Genomic DNA, 25,736 nt, shown 5'->3' with positions numbered 1-25,736 from the left:
TAAGGATCAAAGATCTTAGGGGTGCTTAAGGGTCAAAGCTGTATAACTGAGAGGACACCTCCACATAGCCTTTAAAGGAATGCGGAGACGTTACCAGGGCTTCTGACCTAATGTCCAATCCTCACCTTCTCGTGGTGCACCCTGTTGGGTATCTACTTGGATACTGAACAAACGAGGATGGACTGGCAATTTGGGATTTAGCCGAACAAATTGTATGCTTATTGGTTAAACCAAAATAAAAAATAATGGTACAACATGACAAAATTTCATGCCGACTGGGGCACGCCTGGTTAAACAAGGCTCCCATTGTTTTCACCAGGAAACCAGCGTGAACAGCGAAAAGTCAGCTACTGGAACAAATCTGAAAAAAACACCCCAACTCAACATCACCAGAGTTAAAGATTGGTACTATCAACATAAGAAGCCTGAATGGCAAAGAAATGAAGCTAGCTGAAGAATTAAGTACCATATTGACATAATATGGGCGACTGAAACAAAAAAGACCAAAACTAGTGAGATCTTTCTGAGCAATAAATACAAAATGTTATATTCAGGCAATGACAATCAAGGAAAAGAAGGAGTAGGCATAGTATTCAACACAAAATACGAGGCTAATATTCTTGAATGGCAGTCAGTCTCAAGTAGAGTAATGTGGGCAAATATGAGAACGGGGAACTGGACAATGAGACTTATTTGTGCCTGTGGTCCCACAGAAGGTAGAAGTGGAGGAATTTTTTGAGGCTTTAGAAAAAGCAACTGACACAATGAAAAAGATAAAGTTGGGGGATCTAAATAGCAGAGTAGGAAATGATTGTGAGACATACAAAAATATTTTGGGAAAATTTGGAGAAAAGAGCAAAGCTAATAATAATGCCAAATATCTGTTGGATTTCTGCTCAGGACATGGACTGGTTATTACTAACACCATGTTCCAACATAAAAATGTGCACAAATTCACATGGAGAGAAGAGGCAAGGAATAAGAAAAGTCTCGTTGACTATGTTATTGTTGATAGTGATGTTTTCTCCCTGGTGCAGGACACCAGAGTGTACAGAGGATTTGAAATTGGAAGTGATCACTATTTAGTCTTGAGCAGGATAAAATTGAATTTCATATTGAAAAGAATAACATGTAAGAAAGTTTTAAAGCTAATAAAAGTTGAGCAGCTCTCAGATGTGAACTGTAGACTAAAATACACAAAGATTATTGAAGAAAAAATGAACAGGAATGAAACCTTAGAGATTCAGAGGCAAACTATGAAGAAAACATTCATTGATTCAGCTAGAGAGGCATGTGGTGAAGTTGTGTGCAAGGATAAAAAAATCAGAACTCCCTGGTGGACACAGGAAGTTAAGAGGCAGTGAAGGAAAAGAAGAAAGCATATCAAAAGTTCCTGTCAAATAAGTCAGCCTGTGCTCTTAGAGAATACAGAGACAAATGTAAGAAAGCGAAACACTGTGTAAATACTAGCTAAACAAAAGTCATGAGAGCGCTTTGGCAAGAACATAGAAAATAAATATCAAGAAGGTGGCAAAATATTCTGGAGGTTGTTGAAGAAGCTTAGGAATGGATGAAAGAGTTGTAAAAGGAGTTAGAGATGATAAAGGTGACATGAAAATGAGAGAAAAAGATATCCTTGAAGTATGGAGTAATTACTTTGAAAAACTGCTAAATGAAAGAAGCAGTGATGACAGCACAGCGGTATAAAACACTGACCAGGTATGCAGTCAGGAATACATATCCATTCCTGAAGTATAAAAAGCCATCAATGGCTTGAAATGTGGAAAGGCAGCAGGAGTAGATGATATTTGTCCAGAAATGCTGAAGTATGGTGGTATAAGAGTCTTACAGTGGCTGCACTGCATAGTTCAGAAAGCCTGGACTGAGGGACGAGTTCCCGATGATTGGAGTAGAGCTCTCATAGTACCCATATATAAAAAGGGAAATAAAACTGAATGTGAGAATTACAGAGGTATTTCCCTACTGAGTGTTCCTGGCAAGATCTATGCAAGTATACTTGAGAAACGGTTGAGAAGAATTGTGGAAGAAAAGCTTGGTGAAGAACAAGCTGGATTCAGGCCAAATAGAGGCTGTCAGGATCAGATCTTCACTTTACAACAAATAGTCTAGAAAGAATGGGAATAGAACAGAGATCTGTATTTAAGTTTTGTCGATTTGGAAAAGGCATATGACAAGGTGCCCAGAGAGAAGCTATTCAATACGCTTCAGTTATATGGTGTCAATGGGGCATTATATCAAGCAATACTTAGTCTTTATTTGAGTTGTAAGTCAGCAGTTAGAATTGAAGGAAGTACATGAAGATGGCTTAATGTTAAATCTTGTTTGAGACAAGGATGTACAGTATCCCCTCTGTTATTCATTATGTATATGGATCACATTATGAAGGAAGGTGGGATTAAACATGATATCAAAATTGGAGTTGTTAATGTCAGCTTTTTATGCAGATGATGTTATACTTCTAAATAAATCCACTACAAGTCTGCAAGATTCTCTGACTAAATTGAATGGCTGTTGTAATAGATATGGTATGAAGGTCAGCAATAAAAAGACAAAGATGATGAAAATAGGCAGAATCATTGAAAATGTCAACTGTGTTGTGAATGGAGAACCTGTGGAACAAGTAAAACCTGTTCACTACTTAGGCACGATTTTTAGTGAAGATGGTAAATTAAATATAGAAATAGACAACAGAATCAGCAAAGCTGGTATGGTAGAAGTCAATTGAATAAATTCATATGGAATAAGAGAGAAATTAGTCAGAACACTAAATTAGCCATATACAAGACAGTGTTCAAACCAGTTTTAACTTATGGATCTGAGAGCTGGGTCAGAAGTAAAACACTTGACCAACGACTAGCGACCGTAGATATGAGAGTCCTGAGAAAGATTATAGGCATGAACAGATGGCAGTGATGCCATCTGTTCACACCTATAAATATCATATTAAAAACGAGGATATTAGGAAAGAACTTGACATTGTCAACATCCAGGACTGCGTTAGCAGAGCTAATCTCAGGTGGTATGGTCACTTAAACAGAATGGGTGAAGAAAGATTAGCAAAACAAGTGTTCTCTGCCAGGTTGGCAGGAAAAACCCAGAGGAAGACCAAGATATAGGTGGATTGATACGGCACAAAGTGCCTTAGGCGATAGAAATATAAGATCTGATAAGGTTGGACTCTTGACAAGTAACAGACTGATTTGGAGGAAAATTGTAGATAGGAAGTTAGTAATGATGTAATTTTTTTCATGTAGTACTATCATATCCTATACACCCCTTGAGGGTACATGGCAGGAATTTGATGATGATGATGAACTTTGATCTTAGAAGGAATCTCAGATTTTTTTTTTTTAATCAAGATTTTTATCCTTAACTTTGGCCCACTAATGGGCAGGGACATGCTAAGTCACTCTGCCATCCTGTGGTGTACCCGTTTCCATAAAAAAGGTTCTGGCAAACCCGGCAAGCATTCCTACTGCAAAAGGATACCTTCCTAACTGGAGGAAATGCCAACTAGACCCACCAGCTGCTAGATGACTTTCATCACCCAGTGAAATACCAACTTGCTTATTGAATGCCTGAAGTAGTGAATGCTATATTTGGCAACAAGAACAGAGGTTCCAGTTTCTGTCCCTCTCCCTTTCTTCTCCATGCAGTGTGAATGATACCCTTCAGTGGCATCCAGATATGCTTAGAGACCCAAAACCTGAATTTCAAGGGTACATCAGTAAAAACAGTGGTATCGCAGGCCAGTGACTAGTTGGTACATAGTCTGGACTGTCAATAGCAGCTCAGGAGGCTTCCAGGTCATGCCTGCAGAGGGAGTCCAAGCAGTGGAATGTCAGATGCACAGTTGAAGCCATGTTATGGTACTGGAGACGGATTGCTCTCTGTGTGAGTATCACATTGAAAAGTCTATCTTCCCTGATTCCATGTCTGTACTCTTTCTTTTAATCTAAAAATGAACCAAAAGTGAAACAGGATAGTGACATTGCAATCCAAATAAATATGCCTCAAACCTCAAATCTACCACTTTACAAAACATCCATGGCATACCTAAACTCTGATATAAATGGTGTATATCACCACTTATTACTGAAAAACATCTAGACCTGACCTTCTGCTCTTGCCAGAAATTCAAATGATAGCTACATCAACTATAATACATATTCATTGCTCAAAATGACATACTTCATGATTTATTTTTCCACAAGAGTGGCACATGTACTTTTGTGCAATTCAACATTGCCTGCCAGGGAATGCCACTCTTGTGGAAAAATAAATCATGAAGTATGAAGTATGTCAAAAGAGGTGTATTCTAGACCTTATCTGGCTCAAGGTTTCCTTTGTCCTTTCAGTAGCATTCATCTGCTATATTTATTGCTCCTCAAATTCCAAAAACCACTCTGACTTCTTCACCTTCCTATCCATGAAGCTGGACCTTCTGCAGTCCAATTTTCCAAATTGTGAAGTTGCCTTCCTAGGTGATCTTAATACCCACAGTTGCAACTGGTTTGCCTCTTTCTAACATCATTGATCAAGCTGGACTGACATGATGCAGAAGTTTAGGCTCTAAGCAGTCACCTAATGCAAATCAAGCATCTACCTACTCATATTCCTGATTATCCTCTCCACTCTTCCAATACCCTTCATTTTTTTATTAACTAGTTCCTCTTCCATATACACAGTAAACTCATCTCTCCTCTAGGCAACTCATTTCATAATCTTGTGCAGTACTAACTCAGAACATCATCCCTTTAACTATTTGCAACCTCATATGCTTTGGAATACTAAGGTACCAAGTGTGGGATGACCTCTGAAACTACTCTCTTCATTTCCATGGGCTGACTGTTGCTTCTTCATTTCTCTCCCAGACACCTGCACTGAGCAAGTCAGACATTCTCTTCACTGGAATGAAGGCCTTAGTCCTCCCATCTTACCAAAATTCTTGTCCACTGTCCAAGCCCTGGTTCAACAGAAGATGTATGAAAGCAGTTGAAGGTGAAGACTCAGCTAACCTCAGGTGACTTACAACAAGAATCACAGCATCCTACTCAGTCTATGCAAGCACACAGTAAATGCACAACCATCAGCAATTCCAACTTCATAAAGATTATTATCAGAAAACTCATCTCCTGTCCAACTGGAGTTGTGCCCTCTAGTTCCGTGCAAAGGCCATCGAATGCAACTTCTGCTCACTTGCACACTTCCATCTCTCTCTCTCTCAACCAAATGGTATCACTGTTACAGCAGCCAAAGATAAAGCTGACCTCCCGGCATCACTTTTTCCCTCCAACTTTTACATAGATGATCACGGCAAATCACTTGCTACCATGCCAGTTGCTGAGTTTTTTTGGCAAAAAGGTATAAGAAGAACATTAAATAACTTGAACGCTAGAAAGTCTTCTGGTTCTGATCACCTCTATCCAATTGTGCTCAAACATTGTACTCCAAAACTAATATCTATTATCTCTTAATCTTCTGTACTCAGCTGGTACTTATCACAACACATGGAAGCAAGCAGATATTCAACCTATTCCAAAAAAAAAAAAGATTAAAAAAATAAATAAAATAGGAAAGATAAAAACATGCATCCATCTATTGACTAGTTGCCATCACCTCGATTGTCTACAGAATAATGGAGAGAGTTATCAACAGTTAACTTCTCCACTACCTAGAGGCCCACTGGTTAGCGGGTAACCACCAATATGGATTCTGTCAATATAGATCCACAGCTGATTTCTTAGCCTACGTCACTCACCACTGGTCACATGCCATGGAAAAGGTTGTTCAGATCACATGCCATTGCCCTTGACATTTCAATGTTTTTTCAATGGTGTTTGGCATTAAGGCTTGCTTAACAACAGCCAGCTTTCTCTTTGGAGATTCACTGTGTGTCATGATGGATGGCACCCTTTCTTTGAGCATTGCCACCAATGCAGGAGTTCCTCGGTACTGCTCTGTTGCCTATCCTCTTTCTTCTATCCATAAATGACCTACTCTCACTCACCAGTAATCCTATTAACAATTTTGCTGGCAGTAGTACACTCCATTCATCTTACTCTTCACAGGTGACATAGTTCTGAGACAGCACAAGCTTTAAGATTAGCCAATAACTTCACTGATCTCCATACCACCTTTCAGTTGTGCATGGATAACTGAAAGTAATTTCACTGCCACCAAAACACAGTGGTGCCTTTTCTCTTACAAAGGGAACTAAGTCCCCCTTCCTTTATTCTCAAATAATATTTAAATCACCAGATAGTATTAGGTTTCACTCCTTGGACTAATATTTACCTCCAAGTCTCTAGTGGCATAAACACATCATATTAATATCTTCCTCGGCTCAATGATAAACTAAGCCTTCCTCATAATGCATTTCCTAACAAGGCATCAATAAATTTCTGCTCACCTGCACCCCCACACATGCCATAGATGTGCTATAATTTCTTTTGCCTCTCATGTGTTGGGAAGTGAACTGAACGTTTCAAGTCCATATAAGAACATCCCTTTCTATCTTTTTTTCCAAACGGATGTTATATATATATCTATCTATCTGATCCACACTTAAAAGGCCACCAGACCTATAGCACATTAGTGCTGTGTGTGGGCAAGAGGAATAGGAGAAAGGAGGAATCTTTTCACATTTTGCTTGAACAGCTGAGGGTTGTAATCTTTGAGGAATGCAGAATGGGAGAGATTGTTCCAAAGGACAGAAGTAGATGGAATGGAGGAGGAGGCAGCAGTGAAGTTGGTTCAGCAAGTTTCAAGATGGGCTGTAAAAGGCTGTTGGTTAGCAGTGGCTCTTGTTTTAATGATTTTGGAGGAGAGTGGAGGAATAATAGTGGCCAATTCAGTTGAGCACTGTCCATGAAAGTATCTTTTGAAGATCCTTTCTTTTAGGCTTACACAGTGAGCCAAATACATTTTGGAAAATTATGGAGACAACTACCATGTTTGACAACCACCACTGTTGTCCTTGACAGGTCAACATCCATCCATCAGATGAACCAACTAGTCTCTGATAACAGCACCTATCAGCTGGTAAACTATAACCCAACAAACAGGATAAAGAATAAAACAGAGAAATTACTTAAGTTCGTCACTTCATGGCCATCAGACACAGTTAAAAAACTTATACTCCATTATGCCCGCTCTCCCAGAATATATGGTGTCCTGAAAGTACACAAACAAAATGTACCACTTCGATCTATTGTAGAAGGAATAGATAGCCCTAATTACCACTTAGCCAAGAAATTAGCGTCAACACTCAAGGAGTTGATAGGTCATTCCCCCTCCTACATAAAGAACACACAACACTTTATAAACAAAATTAAAAACATAACACTAGACAAAGATGACTTATTAGTCAGTTTCGACGCTTCTACCCTTTTCACAAATGTCCCAATCAATGATACAATTCTTCTCCTACTGAACAAATTTCCGCCCGTCATTATGACCCTCTTTGTCCACGTACTACATTCTGGTTACTTTGTGTGGCAAAGGCCATGGGCTCACCACTATCCCCCCACCCCCCAATCACTAACTACTATATGGTAACTTTTGAGCAATGGGCTCTTGATTCCTCCACTCTCCTAAAACCTACAGTGTGGCTTAGATACCTTGATGATGTGTTCATTATCTGGCCACATGGGCGACAAACGCTGAACACATTCCTTAGCCACCTGAACAAACAAACACGAATGCATACAATTTACTATCGAAATTGAAAATCAGAACTCGCTCTGTTCCTGGATACACTAGTCACACGTCTTCCTTCATGGTCTACCACAAACCGACATACAAGCTAATTCATATTACCACCCATCACAAAAATATGGAGTCATTAACACCCTTAAAAACAGAGCTATAACAATTTGCTCTAAACCAGCAAGCTCTGAAACAGGAACTAAAAATCATCAGCGACACATTTATAAATAATGGCTATAACAAAAATAATATTAATAAAATATTATTTTATTAATACTACTAAAACCATAGCCATTCCATACATTAAAGGGTTATCAGAAAAAATCAACAGAATCCTACACCATTATAATCTCAATGCCACCTTTAAACCACCTACAAAACTTAAAAACATATTCAAATCCTCTAAGGATCCCCTCCTCCCATTGGCACATCCTGGAGTTTATTGCATCCACTGAACCTGTAACTTACCATACATTGGTGAAACAGGACGTACAATCCCTATACATAAGAAAGAACACATCATAAGACACATTAAATATAACCATTTTGGTGAAGCAGGCCTCTCAGATCATGGTCTCAACACCTTACACCAAATCGACCGGAAAAGTATCCGCACTTTACACCATACAAAAACCTGGTATGAAAGAAAATTTAAGGAAGCCTGAGAAATTCTGATGAACCACCCAAATATCAACAATAATGGTGCCATGAAAATTCCAAGAATCTGGATAGCACACACTCTAGCGTTGATGTATCAAGTTTTTTTTTTCCACCAGAGGTCAGGCAAATAATTGTTGTAATGGTTAGTCAGTAACTTTAACAAACCATGTAGATTGTAGTGCAGCTTGTTTCTCAGTATATAGTATATATGCTCCAGAAGATGACCTTGATATAAAGGTCGAAATGTCAAATGTGGATTTTGGTTTATATTAAACTAAAGTTTTACTCAAACCTGGTAATTGTCTCCATAATTTTCCAAAATGTATCTTTTGAAGAGGTACAAGGCAGAAACTGAACATCTGTGAAAAAGGGATTGAAGCAGGTTTGTGAGAGGAGGAATCATTAATTTGCTGGATTGCCTTCTTCTCGATAGAATTGAGCAATCTTAGAGAGGATGTTGGTGCGCCACCCCAAATATGGGAACAATATTCCATGGCTGGGCAGATTTGGACTTTGTATAGAGTTAGCAGGTGTGAAGCAGTGTCTTGTGCCAAAAAAAAAAGTACACTGAGTTGTTTGGTGGCTGCAGAAGTGATAGTTGAAATATGTTTGTGCCAGGAAAGATAGGAGGTGCAGGTGAGTCCAAGAAGAGAAAGCTGCATTGCCCTCTTCTCAATAGAATCAAGCAATGTTAGAGAGGGTTTTGGTGTACCGTCCAAATGTGGGAGTCCCACAAAGATAAGTTGTAAGTTTCATGCTATTTGTAATCAAAGTGAACATGAAAACCAAACAACTTCTCACTACACACAATACCTTCTACTACATGCTGAAAGTGCCACTGACCACTTGCAACATTGGCTATTGCAAATGGGTTCAGATTTTCGCTGTAAAAAGCTATTTGTGTATCAGGATATTTGATTTTTAAAAAAATAATAAATAATTAATTTCTGCCTAATGTATGCCAGTTACAGGATAAGTGCCAGAGAGGAATGAATAACTTTGGACCACGTCGTCCAAGCATTTATCCAATTTAGACTCGATTATTAGTCACAAGTCTGTTTCTACCTGTAAGTATATGCTTTTTTCCAGTGCATTGGGAAAACTTATATAGACAATAATGCTTAATTGCAAAGCACCTTTTTTAAAAGTCTTCTTCTTTTCTTCAAGGATTAGGCATTTTCCTGTTCCGGCATCACTGGTCTCTCTCTCTTCCCCCCCCCCTCACCCTTTGGTCTATATCCATCCGTTTTTTTTTTTGTAGCCGATATCTTTCCATCCTAAATAGATGTTCTTTCTCTCTCTCTCTATATTTCTTGATATTTTCATTTAAATTATAAATATATAGTCTTTTCTGATGTCTTCATTTTTTATATGGTCCAATTTTGTGCATCCTTTTATTGCAGTTAAAAAATCTTTTTTAAAAGTAAATTATGCCCTTATCCATTATATACAATTATCAGACCAGATCTTGCATGGATCATGCATAGTAAGTTGTCATGACAGCAAATATTGCACTTGTTTGTAGTTATGAAATATCCTCAATATGCCTTGTTTAAGTTAAGGGATATTACATCCCATATCGTTTCTTAGCCGAATAAGAAACTCAAAGAGTTTCATGCCGAATATAGTAGAAACTATATAAAGTTCGGCAATTCCAAGCGTAAGCAAATACCTGGATACTGCAGCAACCGACCCTTAAGGTAGTGCAAGCTGAGGCAACTTAAACAAGTCATATGTCTCCAAATTGAAGCCTTTGTCTCTTCATATATCTAATAATTTATTAGGACACCTCTCAGCAATACTCATAGAAGGGTTGTAAGTTCTGTTCGCTACAAACTTGATATTAACTAGGTCTACCTACTCACTGATGAGACCTCAATAAAGGTTGAAACTGGTCTGGATGGTGACCTTCTCTCATAATGTAGAACAGTAATACAGCTCCTAGGAGCTAAGTTCACATTATGGGTAAATATCAAGAATAGTGATCGGAGCTTGCTCCACCTTTGACATGAGTTGCTTCAGCTTGCACTACCTTAAAGGTCAGTTGCTGCAGTATTCAGGTATTTGCTTATGCTTGGAATCACCGAACTTTATATAGTTTCTACTATATTCGGCATGAAACTCTTTGAGTTTATTATTCGGCTAAGGAACGATATGGGATGTAATATCCCTTAACTTAAACAAGTCATATGTCACCGAATTGAAGCCTTTGGCTCTTCATATCTTCATATATCTAATAATCCTCAAAATGCATTTTTTTAATATGACTCCTACCCACAAAGGGTTGTAAACCTATTGTAGATTAGTACCATGTTGTTGAACCAAGGATTTATTTTTTTCTAGTGTATTAATTGTAATATTTCATTCATTTTTTACCTGCTCCAGAAACTATTTTTGAAGACCAAACATTGGAACTATTTCAAACCATTTCTGGTCTCCAGTAAGCAGAGTGATGGTCTCACACCAAGTGATGAAATTCATCCCACCTAAAGGCAATTGTGTACATCATGCGATTCAAACCCACAACCTCTGTTGTTTGGAGAGCAGATATGCGAAATACTCAGCTAGCCAGGCCAGCAGATGTAATGATATATTGATAAATTTATAATAGAAGCAGTAGTTATTTTTCATATCTTTCCTTTATTGAATGAAAAACACAAAAATGAAAATATTTTATATTAACTGCATAAGTAAACCCATCAAAACAGCTAATAATGTTAACATTAATACTTCTTTATTTACACTGTCAACAAAGTGTTTATATGGGATGTCTAAGTTTTTAAATTCTAGTCTGGAAATTGGAGTGCTAAGAACTGGATTTGTGTGTACCAGTGAAATAGGGTTTTGTGGATATCTTCTCTTGTTCATTCTCTTCGTTGTTAATTTCTCAGATTAGCATTTCCTATAAATTGATTAATGATTGCCTCCCTTTGATCTCCACCACTTGCGATTGTGATATTCCATACTTTGCTGTTTCATTTTTGCAACAGTTTACTGGACAAGCCTTTGCTATATTTAACTTATGCATCTAGTCTTCTTGATTAATAAAAGTGCAATGGATTGTAGGCTACTCACAACCACTTTACAATGCAGCCTTGATAGAATATCCTCTTATGTAATGTAGGAATATATATACATTTTATATATCTTTGAATTGGAAAATCTTCAGGAACCAGCAAACTGAAAATCTTATGTTGCTTATATATTCAGCAATTACATTAAACACAGATGTGGTGTTTAAGGTAATCAGTGTATAAGTGAAAATAAAGAAAAAAATATTTTAGACAGAAACAACTGTTTAATTAACTGTCACAAAATTTTGCAAATGCAAAATTTGAACTTAGGCGTGCTAAAAAAAAAGTACATGTGAATAGATATTATACAGAGTGTTTCACACATAGGAGACCCTAAGTTATCATTTATTACAGACATAATATACAAGATAGGCAAACATAATTGCGGTATTACATACCTTTAGAGATGTCCAACATATCGCATCACAACAAATGCTGCAAGTGACTGCCCCCTTCCTGCAGGCACCTGGTGGCCCATGTTTGCAAATATCTCAGTTAGCTGAACATGACTAATGTAATCAATTGCAGCAGTGATGTTCACTTTCAATTGCTGAAGTGTGTGTGTGTGTGTGTGCACGCGTGCGCATGCATGTGTTGTTTATTGGCATAGACCTTTCCCTTCAACATGCCCCACAAGAAGAAATCTGTGGACAGAAATCTGGAGACCTTTGTAGCCATATTCCTTTGAAGATTATATGATCTTCGAAGAAGCTGGTTGCAACTGACATTAAACTTTGGGACGTGTGGCAGGTCACCCCCATCTTGCTGGAAGTAGCCATCTTGTAACTCAATATCATCCAGCAAATGCATCGATAATTTCACAGTACATATCTGTGTTCACCATCGTTTCAAAGAATATGAGCCCTATGATGCACGTGCATGACATGGTTCACCATACTCCAATCTTGAATCATGTAGCAGATGTTCATGAATCACATATGGATTTGCTTTGGGCCCACAAGTGTGTATTCTGCAAATTGTCATACCCAGACAGGTGGAACCACGCTTCATCTGAAAAAAATGCTATGTTCTGGATGTCATAATTTTCAGCCGCAAAGGTCTAAAACTAGTTGCAGTATAACACCCTTTTTACGAAATTGGGCTCCTGCAGTTTTTGCACAACGGATACTCAATATGGGCGAATGCTCCCTTTTTATGCTGCTCTGTGGCATGTTGAAGGTGACAAGCCAATTTCTTAGGACAGTCATTGCAAGGACTTTCTTGTTGAGTTAAGCAACCTGTTATGCACACCCTGCACTGTTTCCTTAGTCAGGGACAGTCAGTCCCGTGGACGTTCACCAACGTGCCCGTCTCCAGCGTTTTCACCATCTTCTCTATCACACTTTTTTGATAGTGCTGCAATATTAAACTGTTTTCTGAAATTCAAGCATGTAAACTGGAATGAACCAGTAGTCTAACATGATTTGACCAAGAACACTTTCTGCTCAATCGTGTACATGTTTTCCACACCAAGACAGGCCCCCGAACCAAGCTTATCAGGGTGTGGGGAACTCAACATTGGAAGTTAGCAATAGTTCCTATAGCAGGTGCAGTGGGGCACCACACATGTGATGCATACTGGAGCCATGTTGCATTTAAACATGTCTCTATCCATGTCGGTACTCCTGTAGTTGCAACCGTCTTCTTTCTATATTATGTCTATAATAAATGATAACTTGGGGCCTTCTATGAGTGAAACATCCTGTACAATTAAATGTTATGGTGTGTTGTAGACTGTCATATGCCCCTTTAGACTGTGCACGAAAGAACCTAATAGACATTACTACACATAATATTGTACGAGTGCTTCTAAGCACAGTACTGTCTGAGTGCAGCTGTGTTCCATCATGCAGTCTCTTGTGCAAATTAGGGAGCTCTTTAAACAGAGGAAAATGCTCTGATTTTGTAAAGATTTAGATGGTTTAGCATCAGTTTAGAGGGGGGGGGTCTTCCCAGACAGACCAACTAATTGCAGTTATAATGTAGCAATTATAATGCTAAGGTGCATGCCACAGAACTTTCACTACATTATATAAAGATGAAATGTTACCAAAGTTACATTATTTACACCAACTTTTTTTTTAGGTTCTTCATAGACTTCAAAAGTCTAGTATAACACAAGTACTGTCTTGGATCAGGCATCTCTTCCATCAGATTTGGAAGATTTTCTTGGACATCCACTTGTATTCAGTCCCAAGCCACCTTGAGATGATGGTAAATGTGGCTGCAGACACTGCAGCAAGGTTAACTAGTTCCTTCATATACCATCATTAGTGTCTGTCTATCCCCTGCACAAGTTACATTCATATCAATAAACAAAAGATAATATTCCCGTAGCAAAAAAAGCATTATAGAACAGAGAGACAAACAATAAACTGGAGCAGATTATGTTTGAATTTAAACTCTGGCAGTGTAGTCTGAGCAGGTTTCTTATGAATGAAGTTGATCTTGCTCTGTCCCATGTAGATCCAGATTTATCCATGAACTAGATAAGCTACAGCTTAAGGCTTCCACCTCAGTATAGATGACTTAAAATTTACCCCTTAAAGGATCTCTTAAAAGTTATTGCTTGGGGACCACAACAATTAAATCTGGCCCTTGTGCCACAAAACTTTTTACAAAACTTGTAGAAAGCTTTTTTACTAGGTTACAAAGTAAATTATAGTTTATCACTTGCCTTAGTATCCTGTAATAAAAATTGTTGTGCTTTATGGAACATCACTACCCAGACCAGTATGGTGATACATCATTTTGTTACTTGAATAGAGAAAATATATGATTTTTGAATTGATTTAAATTCAGTTTCTTCTTGGGTTCAGCTCTCACCGATGAGACCACAGTTAAGGTTGAAACTAGTCTGGATAGTGACCTTTCTCATAATGCATAGTATTATACATGTCTAAAAGAGGTGTGCTATACCTAATCAGATACTTCAGTTAAGATGTACGCTTGGATAAAGATTACCTTTCTCATAATACATAGTATTATACATGTCTAAAAGAGGTGTGCTATACCTTATCAGATACTTCAGTAAAGATGTACGCTTGGATAAAGGATTAAAACAGGAATATAATTCTTATTATAATAAAAAATATATGCTTATTTATTTAACTACATATATTTTATTTTAAATTAGTTTTATATCAAGTGTATAAAATTTATAAGAATTTTACTATTCATTTGTATGTTTTTTTCAGTATCGTTATATATTTTGCCATATAATGTTAACCATAGATGTGGTGTCTGATAGCTATGGTGAGTAAACAGTTAAACTGTAACATGAAGTACTTTGTGTAACATTTTGGAAACTGCTTTTAACAAAGTACTTGTGGCAACAAACAGAAATACCTTGTATAAATGACACTGTCTAAAGCAGTTTCCAAAATGTTACATGCTCTCAGTCAGTGTAATAAAACACAAGGAACAGTCCTTGTTTATGAAAAATCTGAGGTACACAGACTTCAGATATTGATGTTTAACAGTACCTTTCTAATATGATATGATATAATGCATGTATGTTTATTGGTTCCATTACAGTTTGCTCGAGTGTAAGCAATCTTTTTTGGTCATCATATTTATTGTAACTTTTCTGAAGGAGTATAGTAGTACATTAGTGTACTAAAATTGAGTTGAGAATTTCCACAAAAGCTTTTCCATTATGTGGCATGTATAGTAGAGTATATGGAAATTATATCCAATCCACATTACTGTGTTAATATGTGTTATTATAAGTCGAAAAATTTGTTTTACATATGAAAAAATTTCAGCACAATAACAAAATGCAAGTGAAGATAGTGTTAGCATTTTTTAAAATAAGTCCATTTTAATAATTTCTTGAAATTTCTTTATATCAGTGGTAATCTGTTTAATATCACTTCTTTCAGAACTTTCAATACTACTGTTGACATAAAACTAAAGCACTGGGCTGACAGGACCTTGCCTAATAAATCTGTTGAAGTAAGGTTTTTCAAATACGTTTTTGTTATTTTATTGGCATAAAGTAAGATTTTTTTTCAACTTGAAATAAAATTAATGAAATTAGACTTGTAGTTGTACTTTGTTTGTAGTTATTTATCTTTTCTGAGTCCCCCCCCCCCAAGTTGTGGGAATTTTTGAGGATTGTATTATTATATTAATAATTTATCTAACAAAACACAATGCCAAGACTTATCAAGAATCTGTAACTAAACTGATCTCACAGATTTGTTATTTGTTTGTATCTAGCAATACTGCTAATACGATAAAAATTATTATTATTATTATTAACATTCGACCTCCATGGAGTCAGCGACTCATTGTGGGAGGTCATACTATTGCACACAGTGCTCATCCAACCGTGCCTTAAACTGATTCAATGTGTCTACATCCACAACACACACACACTCAGGCAATACATTCCAATCACCAACCACCCTCCATGCAAAGAACCTACTCCTCACTCCTCTGTTCACACCTTCCAGTGATGGCCCCTTGTTCTACTCCCTTCTCCCATTCTATGAAAAATTTCTTTTATGTCGACCCAATAGCAACCCCTGTCTAGCTTGTATATCTCAATCATATCCCCTCCCCCTCCTATTCACAAGGCTCTACAACTTACATTCTCTCAATCTGTCCTCATACTCCACATTTGAAAGACCACTGACTAATCTTCTCTGGATCCCTTCCAATATATCTTTGTCACCATGAAAACCTGGCGACCAAATCTGAGTACAATAATCCATATGAGGCCTGATCAAGGCCTTATACAATGTAATCATAACCCATCTATTTCTTGCATGTCGGGGTCCTCCAGATCATTGCTATTATCCAATGTGATGTCTTTACAACTTGTGCAATGTGGCCCGTGAATTTCAGGTCCTTGTGCGCCATCACTCCTAGATCTCTCATCTCTTCTACTTCCGTTAAAGTTTTCCCACCAAGTGTGTACTTTGCATCCCATTGTTGCTTACCAAATCTCAAAACCTTGCACTTTGCAACACTGAACTGAGAGTTCCGCTTACCTGCCCAATCACGCAATCTATTCAAGTCCTCTTGTAAGGCAATAACATCCGCTTGACTCTGCATTGATTGCCCCAGTTTTGCATCATCTGAAAACAGCTGGATATCACCAGTTAAACCCAACCCAATATCGTTAACATACAAATTGAACAACAATGGCCCCAAACTAACCCCTGTGGCACACCACTAGTCATCTTTCTTTTTTGGGATACTGCACCCCCATATACAACTTTCTGTTACCTATCTGACAGCCAGTCACTGATCCGACTCAGAAGTCTGTTATCTAATCCCATCTGTTTCAATTTATTTAGGAGCTTATCGTGTGGCAATCTATCAAAAGTCTTTGCAAAATCTAAGTGCACCACTGTATATGCATCTCCCCCTGTCCAAGGTATTTGTCACCCTGTTATAGTACATAAGTAAGTTAGTGAAACATGATCTTCCCTTAACAAACCCATGCTGATAACCACAGAGAATACTGTTGTTATCAACCCATTTCTGTATCCTACTTCTCACTAATCTCTCCAGTATCCTCACCACAACTCCAGATATACAGACTGGTCTATAATTTGAAGCTATAGCCTTATCACCACCTTTATGCAGTGGAACAATTTTACCCTCCTTCCACTCCCTTGGAACTTATGCTGTTGTAAGACTCTTATTAAACAGGCATGCTAATGCTACTGCCAATTCCCTTAAGATGTGTGGTGATGTCATCAAATCTTATTGCCTTATTGTCCGTGCAGTTAGCCTAGTGGCTATGCACTTCACAACCATGTGACTGGGGAAAGAGTGTCCCAGGTTTGATTTCCGTCGAAGACGTGAGAAATTTGAGGATCTTCCTCAGCCATAGCCAAGTTAGCTGGTCTTGGGTGTGGGCAGTAGGGTTTTTTCCACCAGTTTATCTGACATTTTTCATCCTATAAGCAGGCAAACCGGCCCCGTGAAAACACACGATCTACAGCCATAATACTTAACCACCCATGAGGGGGCTCAACTCGCCCCAGTAGGGATGGGGGAGAAAAGGGGAGGAAACTCCTTACGAATAAATAAATAAATTGCCTTATCGACTTCAAGTTTATTTCCTCAAATATCTCTTGCTCACTCACTCATGATTCCACCCTGATCAGGATGAAATACCCTTATAAATTGATCACTGAATATCTCAACAATGTCTTCTGCAGCAGTTACCATTCTACCACTTTCATCCTTTAACTTTATCTTACCATGATCATTCTTCCTTCTACTTGCCACATATCTAAGAACTCTCAAGGGTTTTTCTTTGTCTGATTTGCCAATTTCTGCTCATACTCTACTTTTGTTTTCCTTACTAATGTTAGTCACTCTCCTGACTTGTTCTTTATACTCTTCATGTGACTGATTATCACCATTATTCATCTTGTACTTCCTCCAAAGTACCTTCTTTTTCCAGATTTCATGTTTGACTTCCACATTCATCCATTTTACACCTACCTTATTCAACCTTTTGGCCTTATTAAGCAACATAAGTTATTGAGTGAGTGTTGATAGTGCATGGGAGGTGGTAAAGGAGTGTTTGAGAGAAGCAGTATCCAACTGCATACCTAGAATTAGGAGAATAAATCAAGTAGGGTTAAATGGATGAATACCATCATTAAGCTGAAGCTACAAAAAAAGCAAAATTTGTGAAAGGAATTCAAGGAGAAAAGTGACCAGTAGGCACATTAGCAGAGATAAGAAAGGCAGAAGATAATCCCGAAGAGTTCTTTCAGTATGTTGCAAGTAAAGAAAGAATAATTTTAACGAATGCCGATGGTAGGGGGGTAACTGAATTAGGCAAAATAGTAGAATTACTAAGTGAACTCTTTGCAAGAGTATATCATCCAGGTGGAGACATTGCAGTAACAAGAGAAGCAAAGGCTAATATGGAAACTGAGGTAAATGAACTGGAGGTGCAAAACATATTTGACACCTCTGTTGTTATTTGTTTGTATGTAGCAATATTGCTGATACGATAAAAATTATGCAACATAAGTTATTCACTGAGTGTTGATAGGTAGTGGATGCAGCAAAATGTAAAGTCTTGAAGTTTGGAATACATGGATGGAACGCTGCATAGTCGATTGGAGGAGCTGTACTGGAGGATGTAAGGGAGATAAGAGATCTGGGGGTGATAATTGATAGAAAACTGAAATTTATGGAACATATTGCAAAGGTGGTGAAGGTAACCCAGAGGATTACTGCAATACTAAGAAGGATGCTGACCTGCAGAGATAAGAGTTATCACTCCATTGTGTAGGACCCTGATCAGACCACATTTAGACTATGGAAAGTTTATTTTTCACTTGGTTAGACTATAATAAAGTTAGTTTAATCCTTTATCCAAGTGTGAACAAACAAAAGTTTGCACCTGAAAGTATCTTCAGGACTGGGGTAAGGTAGTACAACACCGGGAAACTCGTTGCAAAGGTGGAGCAAGCTAACATCACTCCTATCTTAGTATCTCCCATAATGCAAAACACATCTCCTTGTGGATATGTATAATGTTATGCATTAAGGGAAGGGCCACTATCCAGACTAGTGAGCAAACAAACTTTGCACCTGAAAGTATCTTCAGGACTGGGGTAAGGTACAACTGAAGAGACCTCACTCTGAAGTGGGACCAAGCTCCCACTGAAGAGACCTCAATAACGGTCGAAACTAGTCTGGGTAGTGGCCCTTCCCTTAATGCATAACATTATACATATCCGCAAGGAGATGTGTTTTGCATTATGGAAGATTCTGAGATAGGAGTGATGTTAGCTTGCCCCACCTTTGCAACGAGTTGCCTAGTGTTGTACTTCCTTACCCAGTCCTGAAGATACTTTCAGGCGCAAACTTTGTTTGCTCACACTTGGATAAAGGATTAAACTAAATTTATTATTTAGACTATTGTTCTCAAATTTGGTCCCCAGGATTTGAAAGAGATAAATTAACTGTGGAAAGGGTACAGAGGCAGATAACAAAGATGGTTTCAGGACTACACAATGTTGGTTATGAGGATCGGCTGAGGGAATGTGGACTGCAGAATTTGTTAGATGGAAGAAGGATAGGTAATATGATTGAGACTTTTAAACTGTTGGGAGGTAGTTACAGGGTAGACACTGGAGAGTTCTTTCTCTTGGTGGAACAGTAGGAAGGAGCGATGACAAGGGTGCCATCCGTAGAAGTTGCAAAAGGAAGCTGTTAGCAAGAGGGTGAGGAGTCGTTTCTTTGTATGGAGGGTGGTTGGACCATGGAATGCATTGCCTGATAGAGTGGTGAGAGAGCAAGAATGGTCAGAGAGTTCAAGGAGTGGTATGATAGACTTTGTGTTTCATAGGAAGATCCTCCCACAATGAGGCTTTGACTCCATTTAGGCCTGAATAATAATTATATTATTATTATCATTACAGAACTTTGGGATTAGATGATATATCAGGTCAACTTTTTCAAGAAGGTGCTATGGAATTGGAAGTGCCTTATACCACATAAGCTAAGTCGCGGCTCTGGGTTAGTCCGAAGGGGAGCCTCCTTTATGAAATGGAGTTTCATAAAGGAGGCTCTAAGATGATGTAGCAAATTACTGACTGATCAGGAGTCATAATCAAGGTACTGAAAAAGAGCAAAATACAGGAATGGTTTGACAGAAAAATTATAAAATGTGAGCAAGTTACTCAGGAGTGACTACCATTCACAAAACCATGTTAAACCCCCCCCCTCCCCTGAGTTGGATGAAGATAATGAGTTTACAGTGATATTACTAGATTTTGCAAAAGCTGTTGACAGGATACCACATGGAATTCTAATCAATAAATTGCAGCATATAGGGATATCTCTCCACCAAGTTTATATCTATAAGGATAGAGATAAACTTGGTGGAGAGATATCAGAGAGTAGTTCATTTAGGAGTAGAGTCCGGTAGAATATCTCTGACTAGTGATGTGCCACAGGGCTCTGTTCTTGGCTACCACTAGTATTTAATTTGTTCATCAACAATAAAGGAAAGGATTTAAGAGGAACTATTCAGTTGTTTGCCGATGATTCAAAATTGGGTAGAGCAATAGTTAATACAGATGGTGTTAAAATTTTGAGGATGATTTGGATAGACGGGCAGTCTGGGCAAAGGAGAATGGATGTCAGTTTAATGTTCCAAAGTGTAAGGTAATGCATTTTGAGATGAAAAGATTTCCATATGTGTACCACATTGATGGAACTGTACTCCTGGGATTTGGGGGGGGGGGGGGCTTCATTAGACCCCATCTTGAATACAGCTTGCAGATCTGGTCTTCTACGTTTCTTGGGATGGTGAGGAGGTAGAGAGAATCCAGAGGCATGTGAGATGGTATCCTGTCTATGGAACGAATCTTATGAGAACAGGTTGAAGATTTGTGGCTTACAGAGATTGGTTAAAATCTGAAAACACACCCCAATTCAACATCACCAGAGTTAAAGATCGGTACTATCAACATAAGAAGCCTGAATGGCAAAGAAATGGAGCTAGCTGAGGAATTAGATAAGTACCAGATCGACATACTAGGGGACACTGAAACAAAAAAGACAAAAACTGGTGAGATCTTTCTGAGCAATAAATACAAAATATTATATTCAGGCAATGACAATCAAGGAAAAGAAGGAGTAGCCATAGTCTTCAGTACTAAATACGAGACTGCTCTTCTTGAATGGCAGGCAGTCTCAAGTAGACTGATGTGGGCTAAAATCAGAATGGGGAACTGGACAAAGAGACAATTTGTGCCTATGGGCCCACAGAAGGTTCTACTAAGGTAGAAGTGGAAGAATTTTTTGAGGATTTAGAGAAAGCATCTGACACAATGAAAAAGAAAAGTTGGTCCTTGTTGGAGATCTAAATAGCAGAGTAGGAAATGATTGTCAGACATACAAAAATATTTTGGGAAAATTTGGAGAAAAGAGCAAAACTAATAATAATGCCAAATATCTGTTGGATTTCTGCTCAGGACATGGACTGGTTATTACTAACACCATGTTCCAACATAAAAATGTGCACAAATTCACATGAAGATAAGAGGCAAGGAATAAGAATAGTCTCATTGACTATGTTATTGTTGATAATGATGTTTTCTCCCTGGTGCAAGACACCAGAGTGAACAGAGGATTTGAAATTGGAAGCGATCACTATTTAGTCTTCAGCAGTATAAAATTAAATTTCATATTGAAAAGAATAACATGTAAGAAAGTTTTAAAGTGAATAAAAGTTGAGCAGATCTCAGATGTGAACTGTAGACTAAAATACAGAAAGATTATTGAAGAAAAAATGAAAAAGTTTGAGAACACAAAACCAAATTTTAGAGATTCAATGGCAAGCCTTAAAGAAAACCTTGATTGATTCAGCTAGAGAGGCATGTGGTGAGGTTGTCTGCAAGGATAGAAAAATCAGAACTCCATGATGGATACAGGAAATTAAAAAGGCAGTGAAGGAAAAGAAGAAAGCATATCAAAAGTTCCTGGCAAATAAGTCAGCTTGTATTCTTAGAGAATACAGAGACAAATGTAAGAAAGCTAAACAAAAGGCATGGGAGGACTTTGGCAAGAACATAGAAAATAAATATCAAGAAGGTGGCAAAATATTTTGGAGGTTGTTGAAGAAGCTAAATGGAGGAAAGAGTACTGTAAAAAGGGTTAGAGATGGTAAAGGTGACATGAAAACGGGAGAAAAAGATATCCTTGAAGTATGGAGTAATTACTTCGTGAAATTGCTAAATGAAACAAGTAGTGATAGCACAGTGGTAAAAAACACTCAACAGGCAAACAGTCAGGAATACATATCGATACTTGAAGTAGAAAAAGCCATCAAAAGCTTAAAATGTGGAAAGGCAACAGGAGTAGATGATATCCGACCAGAAATGCTGAAGTATGGTGGTATAAAAGTCTTGCAGTGGTTGCACTGTATAATTCAGAATGCCTGGACAGAGGGACGAATTCCCGATGGCAGTAGAGCTCTCATAGTACCCATATATAAAAAGGGAAATAAAACTGAATGTGAGAATTACAGAGGTATTTCCCTACTGAGTGTTCCTGGTAAGATATATGAAAGTATACTTGAGAAATGATTGAAAAGAATTGTAGAAGAAAAGCTTGGCGAAGAACAAGCTGGATTCATGCCAAATAGAGGCTGTCAAGATCAGATCTTCACTTTACGACAGATAGTGGAGAAATCATGGGAACAAAGATCTCTATTTGAGTTGTTTTCACCAGGAAACCAGGGTGAACAGCGAAAAGTCAGCTACTGGAACAAATCTGAAAAAACACCCCAACTCAACATCACCAGAGTTAAAGATCGGTACTATCAACATAAGAAGCCTGAATGGCAAAGAAATGGAGCTAGCTGAAGAATTAAGTAAGTACCAGATCGACATAATAGTGGTGACTGAAACAAAAAAGACAAGAACTGGTGAGATCTTTCTGAGCAATAAATGTAAAATGTTATATTCAGGAAATGACAATCAAGGAAAAGAAGGAGTAGCCATGGTATTCAGCACTAAATACGAGGCTAATCTTCTTGAATGGCAGGCAGTCTCAAGTAGAGTGATATGGGCAAATATCAAAATGGAAAATTGAACAATGAGACTTATTTATGCCTATGGTCCCACAGAAGGTTCTACTGAGATAGAAGTGCAGGAATTTTTTGATGCTTTAGAGAAAGCAACTGAAACAATGAAAAAGGAAAAGTTGGTCCTTGTTGTGGATCTAAATAGCAGAGTAGGAAATGATTGCCAGACTTACAAAAATATATTTGGAAAATTTGGAGAAAAGAGCAAAGCTAATAATAATGGCAAATATTTGTTGGATTTCTGCTCAGGACATGGACTGGTTATCACTAACATCATGTTCCAACATAAAAATTATCTACAAATTCACATGAAGAGAAGAGGCAAGGAATAAGAAAAGCCTCATTGACTATGTTATTGTTGATAGTGATGTTTTCTCCCTGGTGCAGGACACCAGAGTGTACAGAGGATTTGAAATTGGAAGCGATCACTATTTATAGCCACATCGCCAGGATAAGGAGACAAAAAACAACATCCAAAAAAGGTATGTCCAAATTTTCTCCTAATTTATTCTTCTCTTCATATATTAGTTTTATAACACTTCAGTAATGCCCTAGTATTTGGGTAAAGAGCCTTTGGGTCATACATTGTAAAAAAAAGGAGCACTCTTTTGCCATTAAAATAATGGAAGAAACAAACCTTTCAGAACATGTCTGGTGGTGGGAGAACTACGGGTCACTCTTGGAAACTGAGCAAGAGTATAGTTAGCAGGAGGTTAGATGTGGGAGAATTGCAGGTAAGACAAAAGGTATGTGGATTTAAAACCCAGGTTTGAAGGGAAGAATATGAAAGATGAAAGATAGAAATTTAGGGAAAGGAGAAGGATAGAATATAATGATCCCACCCCCTAATCTTGTTTTATCATATTCTATCCTTCTCCTTTCCCCCGAATATTTCTTTTTCTCCTTCCTCCCTTAAAATCTGGATATAAAATCCACATACCTTTTGTCTTACATGCAAATCTTTCTATCTCTATATTTCCAACCCTCACTTCCTTTTAGTCATACTTCAGCAATAATACAAATGATTATTGCCATTTGCCGTATGCCGCTCAGTCAGAAGACAACCAGGAACATCCTACGAAGGAACATATTCCTTTGTAGGATGTTCGGGGATTCCAATGACATCATAAAAGAGGTGCTCCTAAACAAAAATAGGCAAAATTGCCACAAAAATTAATATTTGAAGTTATTTAACTTAAAATAAATAGCCTCCATATTACATGTAGCTTAGTCATGAAGATTCTTCACCTGCAAACTTTTATTTCCACATGCTTGGTGTTAATGGATTAAAATAAGAATATAATTTCTAGTAATATATAAACAAAATAGATTTTTTTTAACTAAATGTTAAATATATTTCTTAATCACTTTATCATCATCATTATTTATTTTAGTATCAATAGGGAAATATATTCAGAAATATGCATATAATAATTCATGGAGATATTCTTTAACTGAACATGAGCCAAGTTGCTTTTTTATGTGCCAGCTAATAAATATTAGATAGTTCATGAGTCTCATTTAAAAAAGAAATTTACTTATGTATTGCCAAAAATGTTTTCTTAGCCTTTCTCTGTGTCCATTAGTTGGTCTGTAGAAAGCACTGATCATAGATGAGGTTGGATGTCCAAGTTGGTGTTCCAACCATTTCAGCTGACTATTCTGAATTGTTTCTATTAGAAGTTTTTGCTGGCATTCTTCAAGAATGACAGTATTCAGAATGTGATCTTGTCGTGCATATCTTAGTACTGATTGAAGCATGGTGATTCATATCAATATGAATTAATGTCAAGCCATATTTGGATATCGGAACCCATATCTAAATACAGCTTGACAAGTTTTTATTTCATTTATTTATTTCTTTTATTTTTATTTCTTATATCTGATCCACACATGAAAAGGCCAGCAGGCGTATAGCAAATTAGTACCATGTGTGGGTAAGAGGAATCGAGTAATGGAGGAATCTGCATGTTTTGTTTGAACAGCTGAGGGTTGTAATCTTTAGGGGGGGGCAGAGTGTGGGATACTGTTCCAAAGGACAGAAATAGATGGGTTGAAGGAGGAGGCAGTGGAGTTGGTTTGATGAGTTTTGAGATGGACTGTAAAAGGGTGTTGGCTAGCATTGGCTCTTGTTTTAATAATTTTAGAGGAGAGTGAAAGAAGTTGATGATCTGTAAGAGCAGGTCATTTATATGCAAGTTGGTGAAAGAACAGAACCCTAGTGTACTTCTGCATTGGTGGGGAAATCTGAAGAGAGCAACCGTCCATCATGACACATAGTGAGCAACCAATGAGAAAGTTGGTCATCCAGTTGCTGAGTGAGAACTCAGACCATAGGATAGCAGTTTGGTGAGTACACCTCTTTGCCAAACCCGATCAAATGCCTTTGAAATGTTGAGGGCAACCACGTGAGTTTCTCCAAATTTCTCCATGGCCCGAGTCAATATATGAGTGGTGAAAGCAAGATCAGCTGTAAATCGCGAGTGGCAGAAACCATACTGCTGGTTACTGATTAGTTGGTATGTCTCTAGATGGGTCAAGAGTTGGTTGTTGATGACCCTCTCCATAATTTTTGAGAGAACAGATGTGAGAGCAAAGTTAAAGGGAGATGTTAAATCCCGTTTTATTTTATAGCCGGGTACGAAACTTGGATCGAAATCCATCGAATCCATAGAGTTTCATTACTT

General features: G+C 37.8%; 1 protein-coding gene across 3 annotated transcripts in view; it reads left to right on the top strand.

Moving 5' to 3' along the window:
* Opa1 (Opa1 mitochondrial dynamin like GTPase) overlaps positions 1-25,736 on the top strand; it is a 712,584-nt gene that overhangs the window by 504,280 nt on the left and 182,568 nt on the right. For all 3 annotated transcript variants that reach the window (XM_090408405.1, XM_090408403.1, XM_090408406.1), the window contains one exon: positions 15,350-15,422. In XM_090408405.1, coding sequence (XP_090264531.1) covers positions 15,350-15,422 — 73 coding nt within the window. The remainder of the gene's footprint in view (positions 1-15,349; positions 15,423-25,736) is intronic.

Source organism: Typopeltis vanoorti, chromosome 18, assembly GCF_054136105.1.
Source record: "Typopeltis vanoorti isolate ZY-2024b chromosome 18, IOZ_Tvanoo_1.0, whole genome shotgun sequence".
Taxonomy (NCBI): domain Eukaryota; kingdom Metazoa; phylum Arthropoda; class Arachnida; order Uropygi; family Thelyphonidae; genus Typopeltis; species Typopeltis vanoorti.
This window is presented reverse-complemented; position numbering and strand designations above follow the sequence as displayed.